Source organism: Schistocerca cancellata, chromosome 3 (assembly GCF_023864275.1).
Source record: "Schistocerca cancellata isolate TAMUIC-IGC-003103 chromosome 3, iqSchCanc2.1, whole genome shotgun sequence".
Lineage (NCBI taxonomy): Eukaryota > Metazoa > Arthropoda > Insecta > Orthoptera > Acrididae > Schistocerca > Schistocerca cancellata.
In genome coordinates, this window is record NC_064628.1 from 388,785,913 (window position 1) to 388,808,816 (window position 22,904).

The following is a 22,904-nucleotide window of genomic DNA, read 5'->3' on the forward strand; positions in this document are numbered from 1 at the left end:
TGTGAGAGGAAATAGCAATAAGCAACATACACTTTCACAATGTTCACCACAAGCCTGCAGGCAGTTGTATTGATGTGCTCACTGCATCCATCAAATATTGAACATGCTACCAGAGTGCTGTTACTACCATAATTACAGAAATTATGGGGCAGTGTAGATAAATATAGGACCTTATTGTGTTACTTACTTTTATTAGTTTTTATTTTCTGAGTACGTATAATATAGTTCGTTTCTTAATTCTTGTCAGGTTAATATGTACACATTAGCTAATGTTATTCAATAATAAAAGTAATATTTGCCGACCAAAACATAAGTGCATGCTGTTGCGTAATAAAGACAATTTATTTTATGCAAATAAAATCCATGACAAAAGTCCATATTTTCTATTCAAAATAAAATATCAGTTGAAGTGGAAGTACCATAAAACAAAAAACAAAACAAAAAAAATTACTGCAGGAACATTATTCCCAATTTGAAGTCCAGTTTCATTCATTTTTTCGTTATATGTGTAAGTAAATGTTGTTTTAACTTTGGAATAGTTGGTGACTGAAAGCTGCACTTATTACATTTCAGTGGTGTGTCCATCAACTTTTTTGCGACTTCACTAGAAATGCGGTTAAATTTACCATGTTCTTCAACTTCTGCTAATACTTCTGAAACAACAAATAGATCATGAAACCAAAAGTGATAAATTATGCAGTCTCCACACAGAAAAATGAAGATATAAGAATTTATTGAAGAAAATAACTGTGTATACAACGATTATCTATTATTCATTCATCAGTAGAATATTACGGAAACATACATTTGACAAAGAGCAGCTATCATAGTGGGGCATTTCAATTACACTCCACGGAGTACGGAAGTGACTGACTGACTGACTAACTTACTAACTAACTAGCCGAAGAAAGGAAACTCCAGGTTGGGATATCAACAATGTTAGGGAAAGGATAGATTGCTACTCACCGTAAAGATGACACGTTGAGCTGCAGACAGGCATAATAAAGAAACTGTTACACAATTAGACATTTCAGCTGAAGCCTTCAGAAAAGAAAAACACACACACACACACACACACACACACACACACACACACACACACACCCCTTATGCACACATGACCACTATCTCCAGCAGCTTGGACTGGAATGCAAGTCTCACATTGAATGAAAGTAGCAACCTGGAGTGGGACGGCGATGGGGCAGGGATAGCAGGATACGATGGGGAGTGGGGTGGCATGCAGGGGGGAAGGGCACTGTCTAGTGGAGAGTATAGGGTATGACAAGCCTGCTAGGCATATGATTGGGAGGCTGTGAGGTAGGAAGGTGGGAGGGGGGGGGGGGGGGGAGGAAAGGAGCAGGGAAGGGGAAAGGCATTGGCAGAGAGCGGCACCCAATGAGGGTGAGGGGACATGAACAGAGGGATGATAGGGCAGAGGGAACAGAAACTGTTGGGTGGACAATGTGGGGACAATAGGTTTCTGTAGATTGAGATCAGGATGATTTTGAGAGTGGAGAATGTGTTGCAAAGTTAACTCCATCTGCACAGTTCAGAAATGCTTGTAGTGGAGGAGAAGATCCAGTTTAGCTGCATGTTGTGCCTCAGGACGGTCTATTGTGCTATTGGCCATAGCTTGGTGGAGGTTTTTCATCATTGTGGACAGCTGGTTGGTAGTCATACCAATATAAAAAGCTATGCAATGACTACAGCAGAGCTGGTATATCACATTACTCATTTTACTAGTGGCCCTCCTCTAATTGGGAAGGATAAGCCTGTAACAGGACTGGAACAGGGAATATTGGGTAGGTGGATTGGACAGGTCTTGCACCTGGGTCTTCCACATGGATATGGGATTGGATGTTGTGGAGGTTGGGTGAGCTATAGAACACTACTTTTGGTGGGTGGGAAGGATCTTTGGTACGATATCCCTTATTTCAGGGCATGATGATACGTAATAGAAGCCCTGACAAAGGATGTGCTTCAGCTGTTCTGGTCCGGGGTGGTAATAAGTGACAGTGGCATAGGAGATCTGTTTGCAGACTAGGTCTGGGGGTTATTGCCTTGGTGTGAGACTTCAGCACACTGACCACATTGACCAAGTGAGTTCTTGTCACTGCGGATATGCCTTCCCTAGATGACCAGGCTCTATTGGGGAGGGGGGGAGGGCAATTTTTTGGTGTGAAAATGAAAGTGTGCCTACAACATATGTTTCCAGTTGCTGGCCACGGGGAAGCGGGGAAGGCTTCTTGCAGGAAGAATATAGGAACACAAGAGGTAAGAGAACTCAAATCATCATATTTTTTTGGTCAGTATTTGATCCCCTCTGTGCCTGCACCTTTGTCAGGAACCTATCTCACCATGCCCTCACCACCACCCTGTATCTATGTATGTGAGGAAGAATTACAAGGCGTAAGGAATGGAATAAAATGAACAGTCCGTTGAACACAGAATACAGATTGAGAGTAAATCAAAGAAAGATGAAGGTATTGAGGTGCAGTAGAAATGAGATTAGCGACAAACTTTACATCAAAACCGGGAACAATGTAGCAGATGAAATGAAGGAATCCTGCTACCTCATGAGCAAAATAGTATATGATGGACAAAGCAATTATTATATAAGAAGGAACATAGTGCAGACAGAGAGACATTTCTTGTCAAAAGAAGTCTACTCTTTATGAATCAAATTAGCAAAATGACTAACAGTCGGGCATGGGGGGTTGGCCAATGTTATCGGTTCCCATTTGTTTGTACACACAACATGGCTGCAGGAAGCAGCAGTAGATTCACCTTCTATCCATTAATTTGCAGTATTGAATTTGCTTAGCTGGATGGTAATAGTCTTATCACTTTTTTGCAAATTTTCTCAACTAGTTTAAGACATTTCGGTACAAAAATAAATGCACCGCACAGAGAGAAATGAAACAATTCTTTACTCGGCAGAAGTGTCGTCTTCAACTGACTGCAGAAATTGGCACTTCTTGAAGTAGCAGAGTGATATGACAACAGTGAAGAGGCAGAAGGCATGACCAAGCTCATTCACTGATTTGGCTGTTGCTAAGGTAGATGCCCCATAAACAACTAGCTGTCAATCACTTTATTATTCCAATTGAGTGATAGCACCAAATGTTGGCCTCAATTTGAGAAATAAATTTCTGAGAAGGTACATCTGGAGACAAGCATTGTATGGAAGTGAATCAATGAGTACAAGAAAACGGGAAATAAAGAGAATCAAAATGTTTCAGACATAATTTTACAGTAGGATGCTGAAAATTAAGTGTACTGAAAATACGACATGAGGTGCTTCTCCACAGAATTAGTGAGGAAAAGAATACAGCTATGAGTAAAATACTAATTAGAAGAATGGACAAGGTGATGGTACAAGTGTTAATGACATTAGGGAAATATTTCAATGGAGACAGAGGAGTAGAGAGAGATTAGAATATATACAAACAGTAATGAGGATACTGAGTTTAAGAAGTAATCTCAGGTGAGGAGCAGAAGTCAAAGTGGACACAAAATCAGTTTCAAGACTGATGAAACAAAAAAGAAAGAAAAAAAAAGAAAAGAAAGAAAGAAATCCTTCCAAAACAAATTCTTAACGGAACAACGAACAGAAAATCTGTCAAAAATAACAAGTTTTTTTGTTGTTAGCTAACACCTGCTTGCTAAATGCACCCATGGGAGAGCTCAAAATCCCAATGAAAGTTTCAATAACTGTGTGTTGGAGTACTTGCTTAAAACAATATTTTTGGGCCTCCAACCCCTACCAACTGGTGTCATGTTTCAATCACAGGTCAGCCAGCAGGTTGAAAGTTTTCAGTGATGTGGATGTAGAACCTACAGTGAACACAAGGAATGTGCTATTGTCAATTGACCAGTTCACTGCAGAAACCAGTCAGCAGTTATAAGAGCCAAAGGACATAAAAGTTGAAAAGAGAGTAAGACAACGTCGTAGCCGATCCCTGATGTTACTCAATCTGTGCATTTTCATATGCAGTAAAGAAACAAATGACAAACTGGCAGAAGCAATTAAAGTTCAGGGAGAAGATATTAAAAACATCAAGGTTTGCTGACAACATTGTCATTCTCTCAGGGATAGCAAAAGACTTAGAAGAGCAGGTGAATGGAACTGACAGTCTTGAAAAGAGGCTATAAGATCAACATTAAAAAAATGCTAATGGAATGTAGTCGAATTAAATCAGGTGATGCTGAGAGAATTAGATTATGAAACAAGACACTAAAAATAGGTTTTTTATTTTGGCAGCAAAATAACTGTCTGAAGTAAAGAGGATAAAATGTGGATTGGGGAAGGGGGATAAAAGGAGAGAGAAAAAGGATTTTTTTAAGCAGCAACATTTTTTCCTTCACAATTAAGAATCTGATGGAATATCTGTTTCATCTACATCTCTTCGTATATCCTTACAAATCCTATTACAATCCCATCCACTCTATTTCATTTTCCTCCCCCCATGAACCATGGACCTTGCCGCTGGTGGGAGGGCTGCGTGCCTCAGCAATACAGATAGCCGTACCTTAGGTTCAACCACAACGGAGGGGTATCTGTTGAGAGGCCAGACAAACGTGTGGTTCCTGAAGAGGGGCAGCAGCCTTTCCGGTAGTTGCAGGGGCAACAGTCTGGATGATTGACTGATCAGGCCTTGTAACACTAACCAGAACAGTCTTGCTGTGCTGGTACTGTGAACGGCTGAAAGCAAGGGGAAACTACAGCTGTAATTTTTTCCTGAGGGCATGCAGCTTTACTGTATGGATAAATGATGATGGCATCCTCTTGGGTAAAATATTCTGGAGGTAAAATAGTCCCCCATTCGGATCTCCATGTGGGGACTGCTCAGGAGGACATTGTTATCAGGAGAAAGAAAACTGGCGTTCTACGGATAGGAACGTGGAATGTCAGATCCCTTAATCAGGCAGGTAGGTTAGAAAATTTAAAAAGGGAAATTGATAGGTTAAAGTTAGATATAGTGGATATTAGTGTAGGATGGTGGCAGAAGGAACAAGACTTCTGGTCAGGTGAATACAGGGTTATAAATACAAAATAAAATAGTGGTAATGCAGAAGTGGGTTTAATAATGAATAGGAAAATAGGAATGCGGGTAAGCTACTACAAACAGCACGGTGAACACATTATTCTGGCCAAGATAGATACGAAGCCCAAACCTACCACAGTAGTGCAAGTTTATATGCCAACTAGCTCCGCAGATGACAAAGAGATTGATGAAATGTATGATGAGATAAAAGAAATTATTCAGATAGTGAAGGGATACAAAAATTTAATAGTCACGGGTGACTGGAACTCGACAGTAGGAAAAGGAAGAGAAAGAAAGGTAGTAGGTGAATATGGAATGGGGGTAAGGAATGAAAGAGGAAGCCACCTGGTAGAATTTTGCACAGAGCATAACTTAATCATAGCTAACACTTGGTTCAAGGATCATATAAGAAGGTTGTATACATAGAACAAGCCTGGAGATACTGACAGGTTTCATATAGATTATATAATGGTAAGACACAGATTCAGGAACCAGGCTTCAAATTGTAAGACATTTTCAAGGGCAGATGTGGACTCTGAGCACAATCTATTGGTTATGAACTGTAGATTAAAACTGAAGAAATTGCGAAAAGGTGGGAAATTGAGGAGATGGGACCTGGATAAACAGAAAGAACCAGAGGTTGCAGAGAGCTTCAGGGAGAGAATTAAGGAACGATTGACAAGAATGGGGGAAAGAAATACAGTAGAAGAAGAATGGGTAGCTTTGAGAGATGAAATAGTGAAGGTAGGTAAAAAGATGAGGGCTAATACAAATCCTTGGGTAACAGAAGAGATATTGAATTTAACTGATGAAAGGAGAAAACATAAAAATGCAGTAAATGAAGCAGGCAAAAAGGAATACCAACGTCTCAAAAATGAGATAGACAGGAAGTGCAAAATGGCTAAGCAGGGATGGCTAGAGGACAAATGTAAGGATGTTGAGGCTTATCTCACTAGGGGTAAGATAGATACTGCCTACAGGAAAATTAAAGAGACATTTGGAGAAAAGAGGACAACTTGCATGAATATCAAGAGCACAGATGGAAACCCAGTACTAAGCAAAGAAGGGAAAGCAGAAAGGTAGGAGTAGTATATAAAGGGTCTATACAAGGGCGATGTTCTTGAGGACAGTATTATAAACTCCTGGAAATGGAAAAAAGAACACATTGACACCAGTGTGTCAGACCCACCATACTTGCTCCAGACACTGCGAGAGGGCTGTACAAGCAATGATCACACGCACGGCACAGCGGACACACCAGGAACCGCGGTGTTGGCCGTCGAATGGCGCTAGCTGCGCAGCATTTGTGCACCGCCGCCGTCAGTGTCAGCCAGTTTGCCGTGGCATACGGAGCTCCATTGCAGTCTTTAACACTGGTAGCATGCCGCGACAGCGTGGACGTAAACCGTATGTGCAGTTGACGGACTTTGAGCGAGGGCGTATAGTGGGCATGCGGGAGGCCGGGTGGACGTACCGCCGAATTGCTCAACATGTGGGGCGTGAGGTCTCCACAGTACATCGATGTTGTCGCCAGTGGTCGGCGGAAGGTGCACGTGCCCGTCGACCTGGGACCGGACCACAGCGACGCACGGATGCACGCCAAGACCGTAGGATCCTACGCAGTGCCGTAGGGGACCGCACCGCCACTTCCCAGCAAATTAGGGACACTGTTGCTCCTGGGGTATCGGCGAGGACCATTCGCAACCGTCTCCATGAAGCTGGGCTATGGTCCCGCACACCGTTAGGCCGTCTTCCGCTCACGCCCCAACATCGTGCAGCCCGCCTCCAGTGGTGTCGCGACAGGCGTGAATGGAGGGACGAATGGAGACGTGTCGTCTTCAGTGATGAGAGTCGCTTCTGCCTTGGTGCCAATGATGGTCGTATGCGTGTTTGGCGCCGTGCAGGTGAGCGCCACAATCAGTACTGCATACGACCGAGGCACACAGGGCCAACACCCGGCATCATGGTGTGGGGAGCGACCTCCTACACTGGCCGTAAACCACTGGTGATCATCGAGGGGACACTGAATAGTGCACGGTACATCCAAACCGTCATCGAACCCATCGTTCTACCATTCCTAGACCGGCAAGGGAACTTGCTGTTCCAACAGGACAATGCACGTCCGCATGTATCCCGTGCCACCCAACGTGCTCTAGAAGGTGTAAGTCAACTACCCTGGCCAGCAAGATCTCCGGATCTGTCCCCCATTGAGCATGTTTGGGACTGGATGAAGCGTCGTCTCACGCGGTCTGCACGTCCAGCACGAACACTGGTCCAACTGAGGCGCCAGGTGGAAATGGCATGGCAAGCCATTCCACAGGACTACATCCAGCATCTCTACGATCGTCTCCATGGGCGAATAGCAGCCTGCATTGCTGCGAAAGGTGGATATACACTGTACTAGTGCCGACATTGTGCATGCTCTGTTGCCTGTGTCTATGTGCCTGTGGTTCTGTCGGTGTGATCATGTGATGTATCTGACCCCAGGAATGTGTCAATAAAGTTTCCCCTTCCTGGGACAATGAATTCACGGTGTTCTTATTTCAATTTCCAGGAGTGTAGAAATGTAGATGAAGATGAAATGAGAAATACAATACTGAATGAAGAGTTTGACAGAGCACTGAAAGATCTAAGTCGAAACAAGGCCCCGAGAGTAGACAACATCCCATTAGAACTACTGACAGCCTTGGGAGAGCCAGTCCTGACAAAACTCTACCATCTGATGAGCAACATGTATGAGACAGGTGAAATACCCTCAGACTTCAAGAAGAATATAATAATCCCAATCCCAAAGAAAGCAGGTGTTGACAGATGTGAAAATTACCGAACTATCAGTTTAATAAGCCACGGCTGCAAAATACTAACACAAATTCTTTACAGATGAATGGAAAAACTGGTAGAAGCCGACCTCGGGGAAGATCAGTTTGGATTGCGCAGAAATATAGGAACACGTGAGGCAATACTGACCCTATGACTTATCTTAGAAAATAGATTAAGGAAAGGCAAACCTACGTTTCTAGCATTTGTAGACTTAGAGAAAGCTTTTGACAATGCTGAGTGGAATAATCTCTTCCGAAGTGGCAGGGATAAATACAGGGAGCGAAAGGCTATTTACAATTTGTGGAGAAACCAGATGGCAGTTATAACAGTCGAGGGGCATGAAAGGGAAGCAGTGGTTGGGAAGGGAGTGAGACAGGGTTGTAGCCTATCCCTGATGTTATTCAATCTGTATATTGAGCAAGCAGTAAAGGAAACAAAAGAAAAATACGGAGTAGGTATTAAAATCCATGGAGAAGAAATAAAAACTTTGAGGTTTGCCAATGACATTGTAATTCTGTCAGAGACAGTAAAGGACCTGGAAGAGCAGTTGAACGAAATGGACAATGTCTTGAAAGGACGATATAAGATGAACATCAACAAAAGCAAAACGAGGATAATGAAATGTAGTCTAATTAAATTGGGTGATGCTGCCGAAATTAGATTAGGAAATGAGACACAAAGTAGTAAAGGAGTTTTGCTATATGGGGAGCAAAATAACTGATGATGGTCGAAGTAGAGAGGGTATAAAATGTAGACTGGCAATGGCAAGGAAAGCGTTTCTGAAGAAGAGAAATTTGTTAACATTGAAGTTTAGATTTAAATGTCAGGAAGTCATTCTGAAAGTATTCGTACGGAGTGTAGAGAATAGAAGCTTTTGAAATGTGGTGCTACAGAAGATTAGATGGGTAGATCCCATAACTAATGAGGAGGTATTGAATAGTATTGGAGAGAAGAGAAATCTGTGTCACAACTTGACTAGAAGAAGGGATCGGTTGGTAGGGCATATTGTAAGACATCATGGGATCACCAATTTAGTATTGGAGGGCAGTGTGGAGGGTAAAAATCGTAGAGGGAGATCAAGGGATGAGTACACTAAACAGATTCAGAGGTATGTAGGTTGCAGCAGGTACTGGGAGATGATGAAGCTTGCACAGGGTAGAGTAGCATGGAGAGCTGCATCAAACCAGTCTCTGGACTGAAGACCAGAACAACAACAATACTGTTTTCACCAACTATGAAATGGCAGTTCGGCTTAGCAGAGTATGGGAGGGGGGCATGTAGATGCTCTAATTTCATCTTTAGAATTTCTAAAGGTCACAACAGATGGTCCGCAAAGTACATACTTGCTGAGGGAACAAAGAAGTCAGTTGTAAAAGTGTTCCAGTGCTTCTTTGTTTTGAGAGAAGGTGAGTTGAAGTCATCGCTGATCACATGCAAATGTAGTCTTGCCATACTTGCAACTGCGTGGTAACCAATCCTGCAAAATATTTAAAAAATATAACTTTCACATTTTTGATTTGTACTTACTTAGTTACAAAACTATAACACAAATAATCTACAGTTGTGCCCAGCATGTCTGTCGATTACTGCTATCAATCTGCCAGACTGTTATTGTTAGCCTTCATACAACGCTATTTAACCTTTCTTGTTTATTGTACGGGAGAAGAGTTATGAATTACTGTTTCCATGCACACATTCAATGTAAGTATGAGTATCGGAGAATAGCTATCTGCCATGGATATTTTGGAAAATGCAGCATTTATTGTTCAATTGGATAGATAAAAAATCTACTAAGTGGCGGCAGAACACACACATAAAAGATGGGTGTGACTGGCAACCTTTTGGAGCCAATGGCTCCTTCTTCAGGCAGAAGGGTTGAAGGGAAAGGAAGAAGGGTGAAGGAAAAGGACTGGAGAGGTCTAGAAAAAGGGGTTGATTTCAGTAAAGTCAGCCAGAACCACAGGTCAGGGGAGACTTATCATATGGGATGAGAAGGAAGTCTTTCCTTCTCATTCAATTCAACAAGATTATGGGATTGCAGTTAGATGAGATTGACTTCTTGCCACCTTCTTTAAACAGAAAACTAGGCAGCAACCTACAGATTAATTTTAGGAGTGGAGATTATTAGTGTGCTTTGCTATGTTTATACTAAAAATTGTCAAAACAATGCATGTGCACAGGTCTAAGTTAGACAACCAAGTCTCTCGTCATGTTATGCTGCATCTGAGATGCACATAGGCAACAGTGTTATTGTGTTTTAGATTAGATTAGATTTACTGTCATTGCACAACCACAAAGTTAAAACTCAGTAATTAAATTGATAAGAATATGTGGGAGAGACTATCAATAGTTAACAGGACACTATCTTCATTATCTTCGAGGCTAGTTTTGAGAAGGATGTTTCATTTCCCACTTGATGTAATTTGTTGTTCTGTCACACTGTATAATAAAGTTAAGTGGACATAAGCACAAATATGTGTACTCTTCCTTTTATGGAGTGAAAATTTCCCTGCATAAATGATGAGCCTGAAACTACAGTGGTGTGGCAGTGGACAATTTTTCTTTACACATACCCCACATCATCCCATACCAGCATGTCGTCCATGCAAAACTTCCACTGTGACATTGACGACACCATCCAGAACATCAAGAAGCAACTCGACATGATACAGCACACACTACAGTTCACAGCGTCATGGGATCCTACGTCTCAAAGTGAAAGAGTGGAACTGTTGCATACTCTCCCTCAACCTCAAAATTATCAAGAACTCAGGCGATTCCTGGGAATGATATGCTTTTTATCAACGCCAACTCCCAGAATGTCCGCCATTCGGACAATGCTACACAATGCATTGGCTGGAGGTAACAAAAATACCAAAGGCCCGCTTCCACAGATGCACAAGACAGAGTCAGTCTTCACAAAGCTGCAAAACAGCCTGCATGATGCTCATGCATTAGGAGCCCACCCAGCTTGTGTAGTCAAAGCAAGCCAGTTCAAAACGGGTGCAGCACTCCATCAGAAGGTAAACAGACATTGACAAGCACAAAGTTTTTTTTCTCTCAGAAGGTACATGGCGGCCAAACTTGCTGCAGTGCATATGCCATAGAACTCCTTGAAATTTATGAGTGTCAAGCATTTCCACCCCTTCACTGAGGGCAGACCTGTCACAATATTTACCAACCACAAACCCATCGTGTCAAGTTTCCACAAAATCAGCAGTTCATGTTCTCCACAGTAGGCTCGCCAAATCGAGTACATACAATGATTTTCTACAGATGTGTGCGATAGCCATGGAACTGACACTATTGTGGCAGACTATTTTTCACACATCAATGGGCAAACTTCGATGTTGGATTGTTCTGAACTTGCAAGTGCTCTAACTATGGGAACACAACTACAATCTTTCTTGCAGACTCTTCCACCGGCCTGCATTCCCAACTTATGGACGTGCCCTGCGGCTTGTCTAAGTATGGTGCCACATTTCTACTGCTAGACCATGCCAATACATTACTCCCCAATTCTGATGACAATTTGACAGCACTGACAACTTGGCGCACCCACAAACTAGCATCTCAGTGAGGTTGGTGACGGACCGTTTTGTGTAGCCATCAGTCAAGAAAGATACATGGGACTGGGCCCGCTCCTGCCTTCAGTGCCAACACAGTAAAGTAGGACACCATGTGCACGCTCCAGTAGGACAATTTCCAATTTCTAGTGCATGTTTTGGGTATGTCCACATTGATCTGGCTACGCCCCTCCCCCTTCTGAAGGCTACAGGTATTTGTTTATGGCTGTGGATTGTTGCACATGGTGGACAGAGGCCATTCTGATCAGAGATGTTACCACAAAGACTACCACGTGAGAATTCATGGAAACTAGAGTGCCCCATTTTGGGTTTCCATTTCTAATTCCCACCAAACAGGGACGCCAATTTGAGTCCACAATGTTCTAGCAATTGTCAACATTTTGCAGTTTCTGACATAACTGAACAATCAGCTACCACCCAGCCAGCAGCAGCTTGGTAGAAAGGTGGCACTGTATGTTAAAGGCCTAACTGATGTACCACAAAGACTCAGACTCAAGCATTGCCACGGTTTTGTTGTGTTTACAGATTGTTTAAAAACTGATGTGGGCTGTTCATCGGCAGAGTTCATGTACGGGGAACAATTATGCATCCCAGTGGAATTTCTTGCACCCGTGCCTCTCGCAAACAAGGCACAGCTAACCTGTCTCTTGCAGCAAATCAAAAAGCATGCAGAGACCTTCTGTGCAACTCTGGCATCACAGCACACCACACACACCCAGTTTTCGCACACACCGTGCTTCCCATAGATCTGGTACTACATCCTCTGCGGCCACTGTACATCGGCCTGTACTGAGCATTACAATGAGAAAAATGCACAGTGACTTTCCTCAACCACAGAAAGAGGACCAAAGTCTCCACACTGTGGGTAAAAACTGCTTGGATGCTGCCAGCAACACTCACCACCACAAAGTCAAATTCATGCACACCTCACACCAGGTCAACAATCACGCCAGAGCCAGATAGCTGTAACCGGCCCAACTTTCACACCCTGGGACCAGTTATACAAGCAGAACCATTCAACGGCACCCGACCCCTTACACCCACACTCGTGTGGGCTGGGAAATGAAGTTTAAGTACCCTGGCCTATCTGGTACTCTGCACTTTAGGGGTGGGGATAGGGGTTTGTGTGGGAGTGATTATCGACAGTCAACAGGACATCATGTGCATTATCTTTGGGGCCAGTTTCTTTGGACTAGTTTGGAGAACTGTGTTTCGTTTCCACTTGATGTAATTTGTTTTTCTGTTACACTATATAATAAAGTTACAAACTTCTTTGTTACATTCCATCCTGGGTTTTCTATTGTTTGATATAATAAAGTTAAGTGGACATCAGCACAAATACACATACATGTCCTTTTATGTACTTTCTCTACACATTAAATGGCACTAGGCATATAATTTAGGCATATAATTTTGCTTTGTGAACAAATAACCAAATGACTGAGTGTCTCAACTTATGCAGCTGAAAGCCACCATCCCAATTAATAAAAACTTACATCAAACGTATTTCTGCAGATACTGTAATTTAATTCAAAAAGGATCTTTTCATGGCCAAGAGTTTCATTCTGGCCAACACTTCAACTTTTGTACAGAATGTAGTGATGTGCAATACTAATTTCTAGTCATACTATTCATCTGAAAATGGCTGTCTGGTTGTCAAAATATCGATGCAAGAAGTCAGTATCATGTGGCTGTAATCCCAAAATCTCATGAGATGCTCACTGTGCTGGGAAAACTTCAAAATACACACTTATTACATTACTAAGTAACTGACTATAAATGCATCAAATCCCTCACAGGGAAGAAAAAATGTCAGTTGTGTTGCCCTTTGACAGTAGGGACAACAGAACTGCACATAGGCACTAAGTGATAAGGAGTTAGCTTAAAGCTCAGTCAGAGAGGTGATTGCATGTTGCCACAAAACACAGTCTGTAGTTAAGAGCCAAGAAGAGAACACAGTGTTGACCCAGCTACCCTATGTAATTCCAATGACTTGCTTAACGTGTAAATTATTACTCTTGTCAAATATACAGTACTTTGTGTCCTCCAAGTCTTTCGCAATGGCAGACATGAATAAAATGTTTTCGGTTTTCAAGCCACATCAAATTGAATAAAATCCTCAAGCTTTCGATGACCATCTCCTCCATCACCATCAGGAGTTCACTGACTGCCAGGGCTGCTACGGTTTCTCTCTTATATGGGCATGACAACAGCAGCAGCCAATCAGATAGACCCAATGTGGTGCGTGCCGGTGATGTCAGGTGGCGCCAGGGAAGGAAGCAGCTGAGATTTGTTTAAACAACAACAATTTCAACACAGACTAGTGGTACACACTCAGCAGGGCATGGGGGTTGGGCATTGGACATCGAAAGAAAGCAAAGACAGATGCACGACGTGGGAGCGGCCATTTCAAACGTGGCACCTCCCCCTAGCGCCACCTGACGTCACTGGTCCGGCCACGGGCAATAGCGCCACTAGCTGCCCGGGTCGACTTATGCGCACGCGTGCCACATTGGGTCTATCTGATTGGATGCTGCTGATGTCATCATGCCTACATAAGTGAGAAACTGTAGCAGCCCTGGCAGTCAGTGAACTCCTGACGACAATGGCAGAGATGGTCATCGAAAGCTCGAGGATTTCATTCAATTTGACACGGCTTGAAAACCGAGAGGATTTTATTCATACAGTACTTCATCAAAACTTTTGGGTAGGAGAGAATTTTTTAGTTTTTGTTGTTTTGGATTGAGGGGTGGAGGGGGGGGGGGGGGGGAGGAAGCATAAGTCATAGCAACAGAGTGACAGAAAAGGATGGGCTAATGAAAAAAGATGATCATTTTATAATGCTCTGTCTACATTTAAGCATAAATTTTTAATGCACTTAGTTATTTTGATGTTCCATTTTGTACCACTGGGTAAGTGATTAATATTTTTGTTTGCAGGTTTGTGCATCTATATTTGTGCTGAAGACAACCTTAATATGGAGAAATGAATGTCATTTTTCCTTCTGGCATTGTAATTATGTACATCATTGTTCCTTTTAAACTGCTGTGGATTATTTACAACAAATTTCATGAGGGAATAAATATACTGGAAGCAGTAATAGAAGTGATTGTGGATGAGCACCACACATGGCTCAGCACCACATATTATTCTTACAGCACATTTTTGAGCAATGAACACTTTCTCTCTTAACATTTTACCCCACAACATTATTTCATATGACATTATTGAATGAAAACATGTGAAATGTCTCATCATACTGATTTCTCTAGCCCCTAGATTTGCAATGATGTTAAGTGAAAATATGGCTGAAATAAGGTTTTTGAGGAGTTTCATAATGTGCTTTCTCCAATTTGAATTCTCATCAATGTGAACATCTGAGAATTTTGAAGTTTCTGCATTATGTATTATCCCTTCGCCATGTATTACACTTATAATTGATGTAGTACCATCAGATGTGCAAACTGAGTATTTGTGTCTTTTTAAAATTGAGAGTCAGCCCACTCACAGAAAACCAGTCAATGATGCTTTTAAGAACAATACTTATCATTTCTTCTGTTGTATATATGCCTGGATTAATTACAATATTAGTGTCATCCACAAAAAGAACTGATGTTGTTTGTTACATACTGCATGAAAGATTGTTTACATACACTATGTGATCAAAAGTATCCAGTCACCTGGCTGAAAATGACTTACAAGTTCGTGGCGCCCTCCATCGGTAATGCTGGAATTCTACATGGTGTTGGCCCACCCTTAGCCTTGATGACAGCTTCCACTCTCGCAAGCATACGTTCAAGCAGGTGCTGGAAGGTTTCTTGGGAATGGCAGCCCATTTTTCACGGAGTGTTGCAACGAGGAGAGGTGTTGATGTCTTTCAGTGAGGCATGGCACCAAGTCGGCATTCTAAAACATCTCAACGGTGTTCTATAGCATTCAGGCCAGGACTCTGTGCAGACCAGTCCATTACAGGGATGCTGCTGTTGTGTAACCACTCTGTCACAGGCTGTGCATTATGAACAGGTGCTCGATTGTGTTGAAAGATGCAGTCACCATCCCCGAATAGTTCTTCAACAGTGGCAAACAAGAAGATGCTTAAAACATCAATGTAGGACTGTGCTCTGATAGTGCCATGCAAAACAAGGGGTGCAAGCCGCCGCCCCCCCCCCCTCCCCCCTCCCCCCCCCCCCCCCCCCAATGAAAAACACAACCACACCATAACAGCACCGCCTCTGAATATCACTGTTGGCACTAAACACACCCTGCCATTGGATCACCACATGGTGTACCGTGATTTGTCACTCCACACAACATTTTACCACTGTTCTATTGTCCAATGTTTATGCTCCTTATACCAAGCGAGGTATCGTTTGGCATTTACCGCCGTGATGTGTGGCTTATGAGCAGCCACTCGACCATGAAATCCAAGTTGTCTCACCTCCCACTTAACTGTCATAGTAGTTGCAGTGGATCCTGATGCAGTTTGGAATTCCTGTGTGATGGTCTGAATAGATGTCTACCTATTACACCCTACGACCCTCTTCAACTGTCGGCAGTCTCTGTCTGGCAACATATGAGGTCGGTCTGTACAGTGTCATGCTGCACGTTTCCCTTAATGTTTCCACTTCACTATCACATCGGAAACAGAGGACCTAGGGATGTTTGGGAGTGTGGAAATCTCGCGTACAGACGTATGACACAAGTGACACCCAATCACCTGACCACATTCAAAGTCCGTGAGTTCCGCGGAGTGCCCCATTCTGCTCTCTAACGATGTCTAATGACTACTGAGGTCACTGATATGGAGTACCTAGCAGTAGATGGCATCACAAAGCACCTGATATGAAAAACTTATGTGTTTAGGGGTGTCGATACTTTTGATCACAAAGTGTATATGAGGAACAATAGCAGACCTAGGGTTGAGCCTTGGCCCACCCAAACATTAAATTTAAGTTTTATTCAACATGCATATAACATAATTTTAAGTCTAACTCATTTTCTATTACATTGCATTTCCTACGTTCACCAGAAGCAGCAAAAAATGTATACTAACTTGAACTGTCTTTCCTCATGGTTTCCTGTTATTTCCTGACCAATTTTATCCATGTGTTTAAGAAGTGGTAGATTAGCTCTAGTGACATTCGTCAAGGAATGTATATCTTCCTTTGGAAGTACAAGATAGTGGAATTCAGCCTGGAATGAAAGGGTTTATTGTTTATTTTAATAAGCATTCAGTACAAAGCCGCAAGCAATCAAAATTTCAAAACTCACATCTCTTATAAGATACATTAATGTCAGTTGTTAACTGGTTCTTCCATTGCTGCTTCGTGGAACAACTTCATAACTGTAAATGTTCTACAGCATTTATTTATTTTGTTAACCAGTTTTCAGTTTACAACGCCGCTGTCATGTTACAACTGACATTGTCACATAGATGCTCCATTACTAGTGAACAGCATCCAAAAAGTTCAAATAAATTTTGGGCTTGCACTCAGTGCCAGTCGTCGTCTAACACATCCCCTTATATTTCATCTTCAGGTGAGCCATCAATGACACTGTCTTTGATGGCTGACCTAAATAAGACTGGCAGGTGCCCAATTTAAATACCATGGGATGTACAAAATGACGACCGATTGCAAGCCCGAAATTTGTTTGAACGTTCGATTCCCTGAGAAAATTTTAAAATTCACAAAATCCAAAAAGATATTATGCATGGAGAGTGAGGTACAAACACAGAGTGAATGTCATCTTTTACAGTGTAGTAGTAACATAATTGAAAGTGTCAAAGCTAAACAGTAAGCAAATTTAAAGGCAATAATCCAAAAAACATTAAGAGTAAACATTGCTCACGTGAATGAGTGGGCCCAGAGGGGCATGAGGATGAAGTGGAAGAGGAAAGTGGACAACATGAGGTAAATATTACACTTACAAAAAGAGATGCCTTACATGAAAGCAGCTGCATATATAACAGTTTAATTTAAATTAACAACCTTGATAAAAATAAATAAAAGACAAGAGGGAAAGCAAGCTTTTTCACCGAAAATCATTGCCGAAAACTTCTCATGTTATTAGCCAAGTCACGGCGTTGTGCTGTCACAGTGGTTCTGTATTGTCACCTGCATGAAAGTGTCAAGTTTACATCCAGTTCATTCTTTTATAGTCACTGGACAGCTGACTCCTCTGCCGCAGGCCCGAAAGGATGGCCAATCACGTGCCTCTGTAAGGTATGTTTTTTTTTTTTTTTTTTTTTTTTTTTTTTTTTTTTTTTTTTTTTTTTTTTTGTGGTTTTAGGGTGCACAACTTCAATGGTCATTAGCGCCCTGACGACGTTAAGAATGCACCGCGAGGCACAAGTTTAAAACAACAACTAAAAGGGAAAACACGATAAAAGACAGACTGACAGGCATAGGATTAAGAAACAGCATCATCAAATGTCCTTAGTGAGGTTTGTCAAATTGATAAAACGAAGAACACGAGCAGCTGCTCGTGGGTCATCCGCTAAAACGGCATCTAAAGTACATGGCAGGTTAAGCGCGTTAAAATCCGGGCAGGACATTAAAATGTGGCGGACCGTCAGCAATTGCCCACATGGGCAGAACGGCGCCGGCGCAGCCGTCAGCAGATGGCGATGGCTGAACCGGCAGTGTCCAATTCTTAACCGGGCCAAAACTACCTCTTCCCGCCGAGAAGGGCGTGAGGAGGACGTCCAAGCCACGGGAAGAGGTTTCAAGGCCCGAAGCTTGTTGGCTGTAAGGGCAGCCCAATCGGCATGCCACAGCGATAAAATACGCCGACAAATAACCCTGCTAAAATCTGACGAAGGAACACAACAAGAAGCTGTCCGAGGCTGGAGGACCGCAGCCTTGGCCACGGCATCTGCAGCTTCGTTCCCAGGGATACCGACATGGCCAGGGACCCACATAAAGCTAACCGGAGAACTGATGCCCACCAGCTGCCGAAGAGAGCGTTGGATCCGGTGCACAAAAGGGTGAACCGGATACGGATCACTGAGGCTCTGGATGGCGCTCAGGGAATCGGAGCAGATGACATAAGCAGAATGTCGGTGGCGGCAGATGTAAAGAACAGCCTGGTAGAGGGCAAAGAGCTCAGCTGTGAAGACCGAACAATGGCCATGGAACCGGTATTTGAAACTTTGTGCCCCGACAATAAAAGAACACCCGACCCCGTCATTGGTCTTAGAGCCATCTGTATAAATGAAAGTCATATTGATGAACTTCGAACGAAGTTCCACAAAACGGGAGTGGTAGACCGAACCGGGGGTAACCTCTTTTGGGAGCGAGCTGAGGTCAAGGTGAACGCGGACCTGAGCCTGGAGCCAAGGTGGCGTGTGGGTCTCGCCCACTCGAAAGGTTCCAGGGAGTGAAAAATTAAGGTGTTGAAGGAGGTGACGAAAGCGAACTCCAGGGGGTAGCAGGGCAGAGACACACAACCCGTATTGACGGTCGAGAGAGTCGTCAAAAAAGGAACGATAAGACGGATGGTCGGGCATTGACAGTAGCCGACAGGCATACCGACAAAGCAGTATATCGCGCCGGTAGGTGAGTGGCAATTCGCCAGCGTCAGCATGAAGACTCTCTACGGGACTAGTATAAAATGCTCCGATCGCAAGTCGTAAACCCCGATGTTGTATGGAGTTAAGGCGGCGTAAGATGGATGGCCGTGCAGAGGAGTATACGAAGCTCCCATAATCCAGCTTGGAGCGGACGATCGACCGATATAGACGAAGTAGGACGGTTCGATCCGCTCCCCACGACATACCACTGAGAACACGGAGGACATTTAAAGAACAGGTACAACGGGCGGCCAAATATGACACATGTGGAGACCAGCTAAGTTTCCTGTCAAATGTAAGGCCTAAAAATTTGGTAGTCTCCACGATTGGGAGAGCAACGGGACCGAGTCGTAAGGACGGTGGGAGAAACTCTTTGTAGCACCAGAAGTTAATACAGACCGTCTTCTCGGCAGAAAAACGGAAGCCATTGGCGACACTCCAGGAGTAAAGACGGTCAAGAGAACGCTGAAGACAGCGCTCCAGGACACGTGTACACTGCGCGCTGCAATAGATGGTAAAATCGTCCACGAAAAGGGAGCCTGATACATCAGCTGGGAGGCAATCCATTATTGGATTGATCGCGATGGCGAAGAGAGCGACGCTCAAAACTGAGCACTGTGGCACCCCATTCTCCTGGCGAAAGGTGTCGGACAGGACAGAACCCACATGTACCCTGAACTGTCGATCCATTAAAAAGGAATGAATAAAAAGAGGGAGGCGACCGCGAAGGCCCCATGTACGCATGGTGCGGAGAATGCCCGCCCTCCAACAGGTGTCGTAAGCTTTCTCCAAATCAAAGAACACAGCCGCGGTCGGGCGCTTCCGCAAGAAGTTATTCATAATGAAGGTCGACAAGGTAACCAGATGGTCAACAGCAGAGCGGCGCCTACGAAATCCACATTGTACATTGGTAAGTAGGCGTCGAGACTCGAGCAGCCAAACCAATCGAGAGTTAACCATTCGCTCCATCACTTTACAGACACAGCTGGTAAGCGAGATAGGTCGATAACTGGAAGGCAAGTGCTTGTCCTTCCCCAGCTTAGGAATCGGGACAACAATAGACTCGCGCCAGCATGCGGGAACATGTCCCTCAATCCAGATGCGATTGTATGTACGAAGAAGAAAACCTTTACCCGCAGGAGAAAGGTTCTTCAGCATCTGAATATGAATAGAATCAGGCCCTGGAGCGGAGGACCGTGATCGGCCAAGTGCGTTTTCGAGTTCCCGCATGGTGAATGGGGCATTATAACTTTCACAATTCGAGGAGCGGAAGTTAGGTGGCCTAGCCTCCTCTACCTGTTTGCGGGGGAGGAAGGCAGGGTGGTAATGAGCGGAGCTCGAAACCTCTGCGAAAAAGCGGCCGAAGGCATTGGAGACAGCCTCAGGGGCCACAAGGACGTCATTTGCGACCTTCAAGCCAGAAACTGGTGAGTGGAGCTTAGTGCCAGATAGCCGGCGCAGGCTACCCCAGACCACAGAAGAAGGAGTAAAACTGTTGAAGGTGCTTGTGAAAGCAGCCCAGCTGGCTTTCTTGCTTTCTTTGATAATACGACGACACTGAGCACATAATTGTTTATAATTGATACAATTCGCCACTGTAGGGTGGCGTTTAAATGTGCGTAAAGCACGGCGACGAGCACGTAAAGCGTCTCTACATGCTGCGGTCCACCAGGGGACCGGTACGCGACGTGGAGAAGAAGTAGGGTGAGGGATGGAATATTCGGCAGCAGCGAGAATGACTTCCGTGAGGTGTGCGACCTGACGATCGCAGCTTGTGAAGGTTTGATCCTGAAAGGTCGCCCTGGAAGAGAAGAGCCCCCAGTCTGCCTTGGAGATGGTCCAACTAGAGGAGCACGGAGAGGGGGTATGCTGCAGGAGATGGATAACACACGGGAAGTGGTCGCTCGAATATGTATCAGAAAGGGCATACCACTCAAACCGGCGTGCAAGTTGGGGAGTACATATAGAGAGGTCTAAATGGGAATAGGTGTGAGATGTGTCCGAAAGAAAAGTAGGGGCGCCAGTATTGAGGCAGACAAGATTGAGCTGGTTGAAAAGGTCTGCTAACAGGGAGCCCCTCAGGCAGGATGCTGGAGAGCCCCAAAGGGGATGGTGGGCATTGAAGTCTGCAGTTAACAAAAATGGTGCAGGTAGCTGAGCAATAAGTTGCATCATGTCTGCCCTGGTAACGGCAGATGACGGAGTGTAAACGGTACAAAAGGAAAACGTAAAAGTGGGGAGAGTAATGCGGATGGCAACTGCCTGCAGGCCGGTGTGCAACGTGATGGGATCGTAGTAAATATCATCCCGGACCAGCAACATAACCCCTCCATGAGCTGGGATACCTACCACAGGGGGTAGGTCAAAACGCACAGAGGTGTAGTGTGCCAAGGCAATTTGATCGCATGGGCGTAGCTTCGTTTCCTGGAGGGCTACGACGAGCGGACGGTGCAAGCGGAGCAGCAACTTCAAGTCCTCTCGGTTGGAGCGAATGCTGCGAATATTCCAGTGAATAAGTGCCATCGTAAGAAAAGGAAGATGAAAGAAGGGGTCACCTCGAAGGCCGCTGAGGGCCTGGCTTCGAGCGAGCACTGCCGCCGATATCAGTAGGCAGACAGTCATCGTCCATTGGGTCTATAGGTTCATCGGCCATCTCGGGAGGATGGCCGGGAGGGGGAGCTTCCTCCGCCGGTGAACGGCCAGATGTACGGCTACCAGCGGTGCGGCCAGGCGAAACGGATGACGGCCTGGGGCGGCAACCGCTGGGTGGCGCAGGAGAAGAAATGCGCCGTGGCGGAGAAGGAGAACTGTGCTTCCTATGAGCCTTTTTGGAAGGACGTTTGGTGGAAGCACCGGTCGAAGGCTGGGAGGTCGAGGTACGTAGGAAGTCTGCACGGGATGGTTCCTTCTTGAAGGCCCGTGCATCTGACTTCGGGGTCTTCGTCTTAGCAGAAGCTGATGAAGGGGCTGGTGTCTGTGGGGTGATGGGAGGAAGAGGAGACGTCGACCGCGCGATCTTAGCACTGGCCGAACGGATGACCGTGGTGCTGAAGGTCAGATCACATGTCTGGGTTGCTACCTCCCTGGTAGTCCGAGGAGAGGCGAGGACAGTACTGTATTTCCCCGCTGGGAGCAGCGCAGGCTTCCTGCTAGCCAATAGCTTGCGAGCAGCCGAGGTGGACACTTTCTCTTTGACCCGAATTTCTTGGATACAGCGTTCTTCCTTATAGACAGGACAGTCGCGGGAGGATGCGGCATGGTCACCCTGACAGTTCACACAACGAGGAGACGGAGGTGGACAGTCACCCTCATGGGCATCCCGGCCACAAGTGACACATTTAGCCGCATTGGAACAAGACTGTCGAGTGTGATTGAAACGCTGACACTGGTAGCAGCGCGTAGGTGTCGGGACATAGGGGCGAACAGAAATAACCTCGTAACCGTTGATGCGCGATGGCAGCTTAACACTATCGAAGGTCAAGAAAAGTGTTCGGGTCGGTACAAGGTCATTGTTGACCTTTTTCATGACCCTATGGACAGCCTTCACGCCCTGCTCAGTGAGGAAAGATTGAAGCTCCTCGTCAGTCAATCCGTCGAAGGAGCTAGTATAGACTACACCACGAGACGAATTCAAAGTTCGGTGGGCCTCCACCCGGACAGGGAACATGTACAGGAGTGTGGCCCGAAGCAGTTTTTGTGCCTGAAAGGCACTCTCAGTTTCTAGTAATAAGGTACCGTTACGCAACCTGGTACAAGATTTGGCAGATCCGGCTATGGCATCTACGCCCTTCTGGATAACGAAAGGGTTGACAGAGGAAAAATCCTTTCCGTCCTCAGATCGAGAAACTACGAGGAACTGTGGGGCAGGCGGTAGTA

The 22,904-nt window shown here is 44.7% G+C and overlaps 1 protein-coding gene across 1 annotated transcript in view; it reads right to left on the bottom strand.

Moving 5' to 3' along the window:
• Positions 1–226: 226 nt before the first annotated feature.
• The window catches only part of LOC126175103 (aprataxin), an 88,383-nt gene continuing 65,705 nt past the window's right edge, over positions 227–22,904 (bottom strand). Inside the window, exons 2-4 of the mRNA XM_049921658.1 lie at positions 16,509–16,648; positions 9,212–9,345; positions 227–653 (exon numbers count right to left, since the gene is read on the bottom strand). Coding sequence (XP_049777615.1) covers positions 490–653; positions 9,212–9,345; positions 16,509–16,648 — 438 coding nt within the window. The 3' untranslated portion in view covers positions 227–489. The remainder of the gene's footprint in view (positions 654–9,211; positions 9,346–16,508; positions 16,649–22,904) is intronic.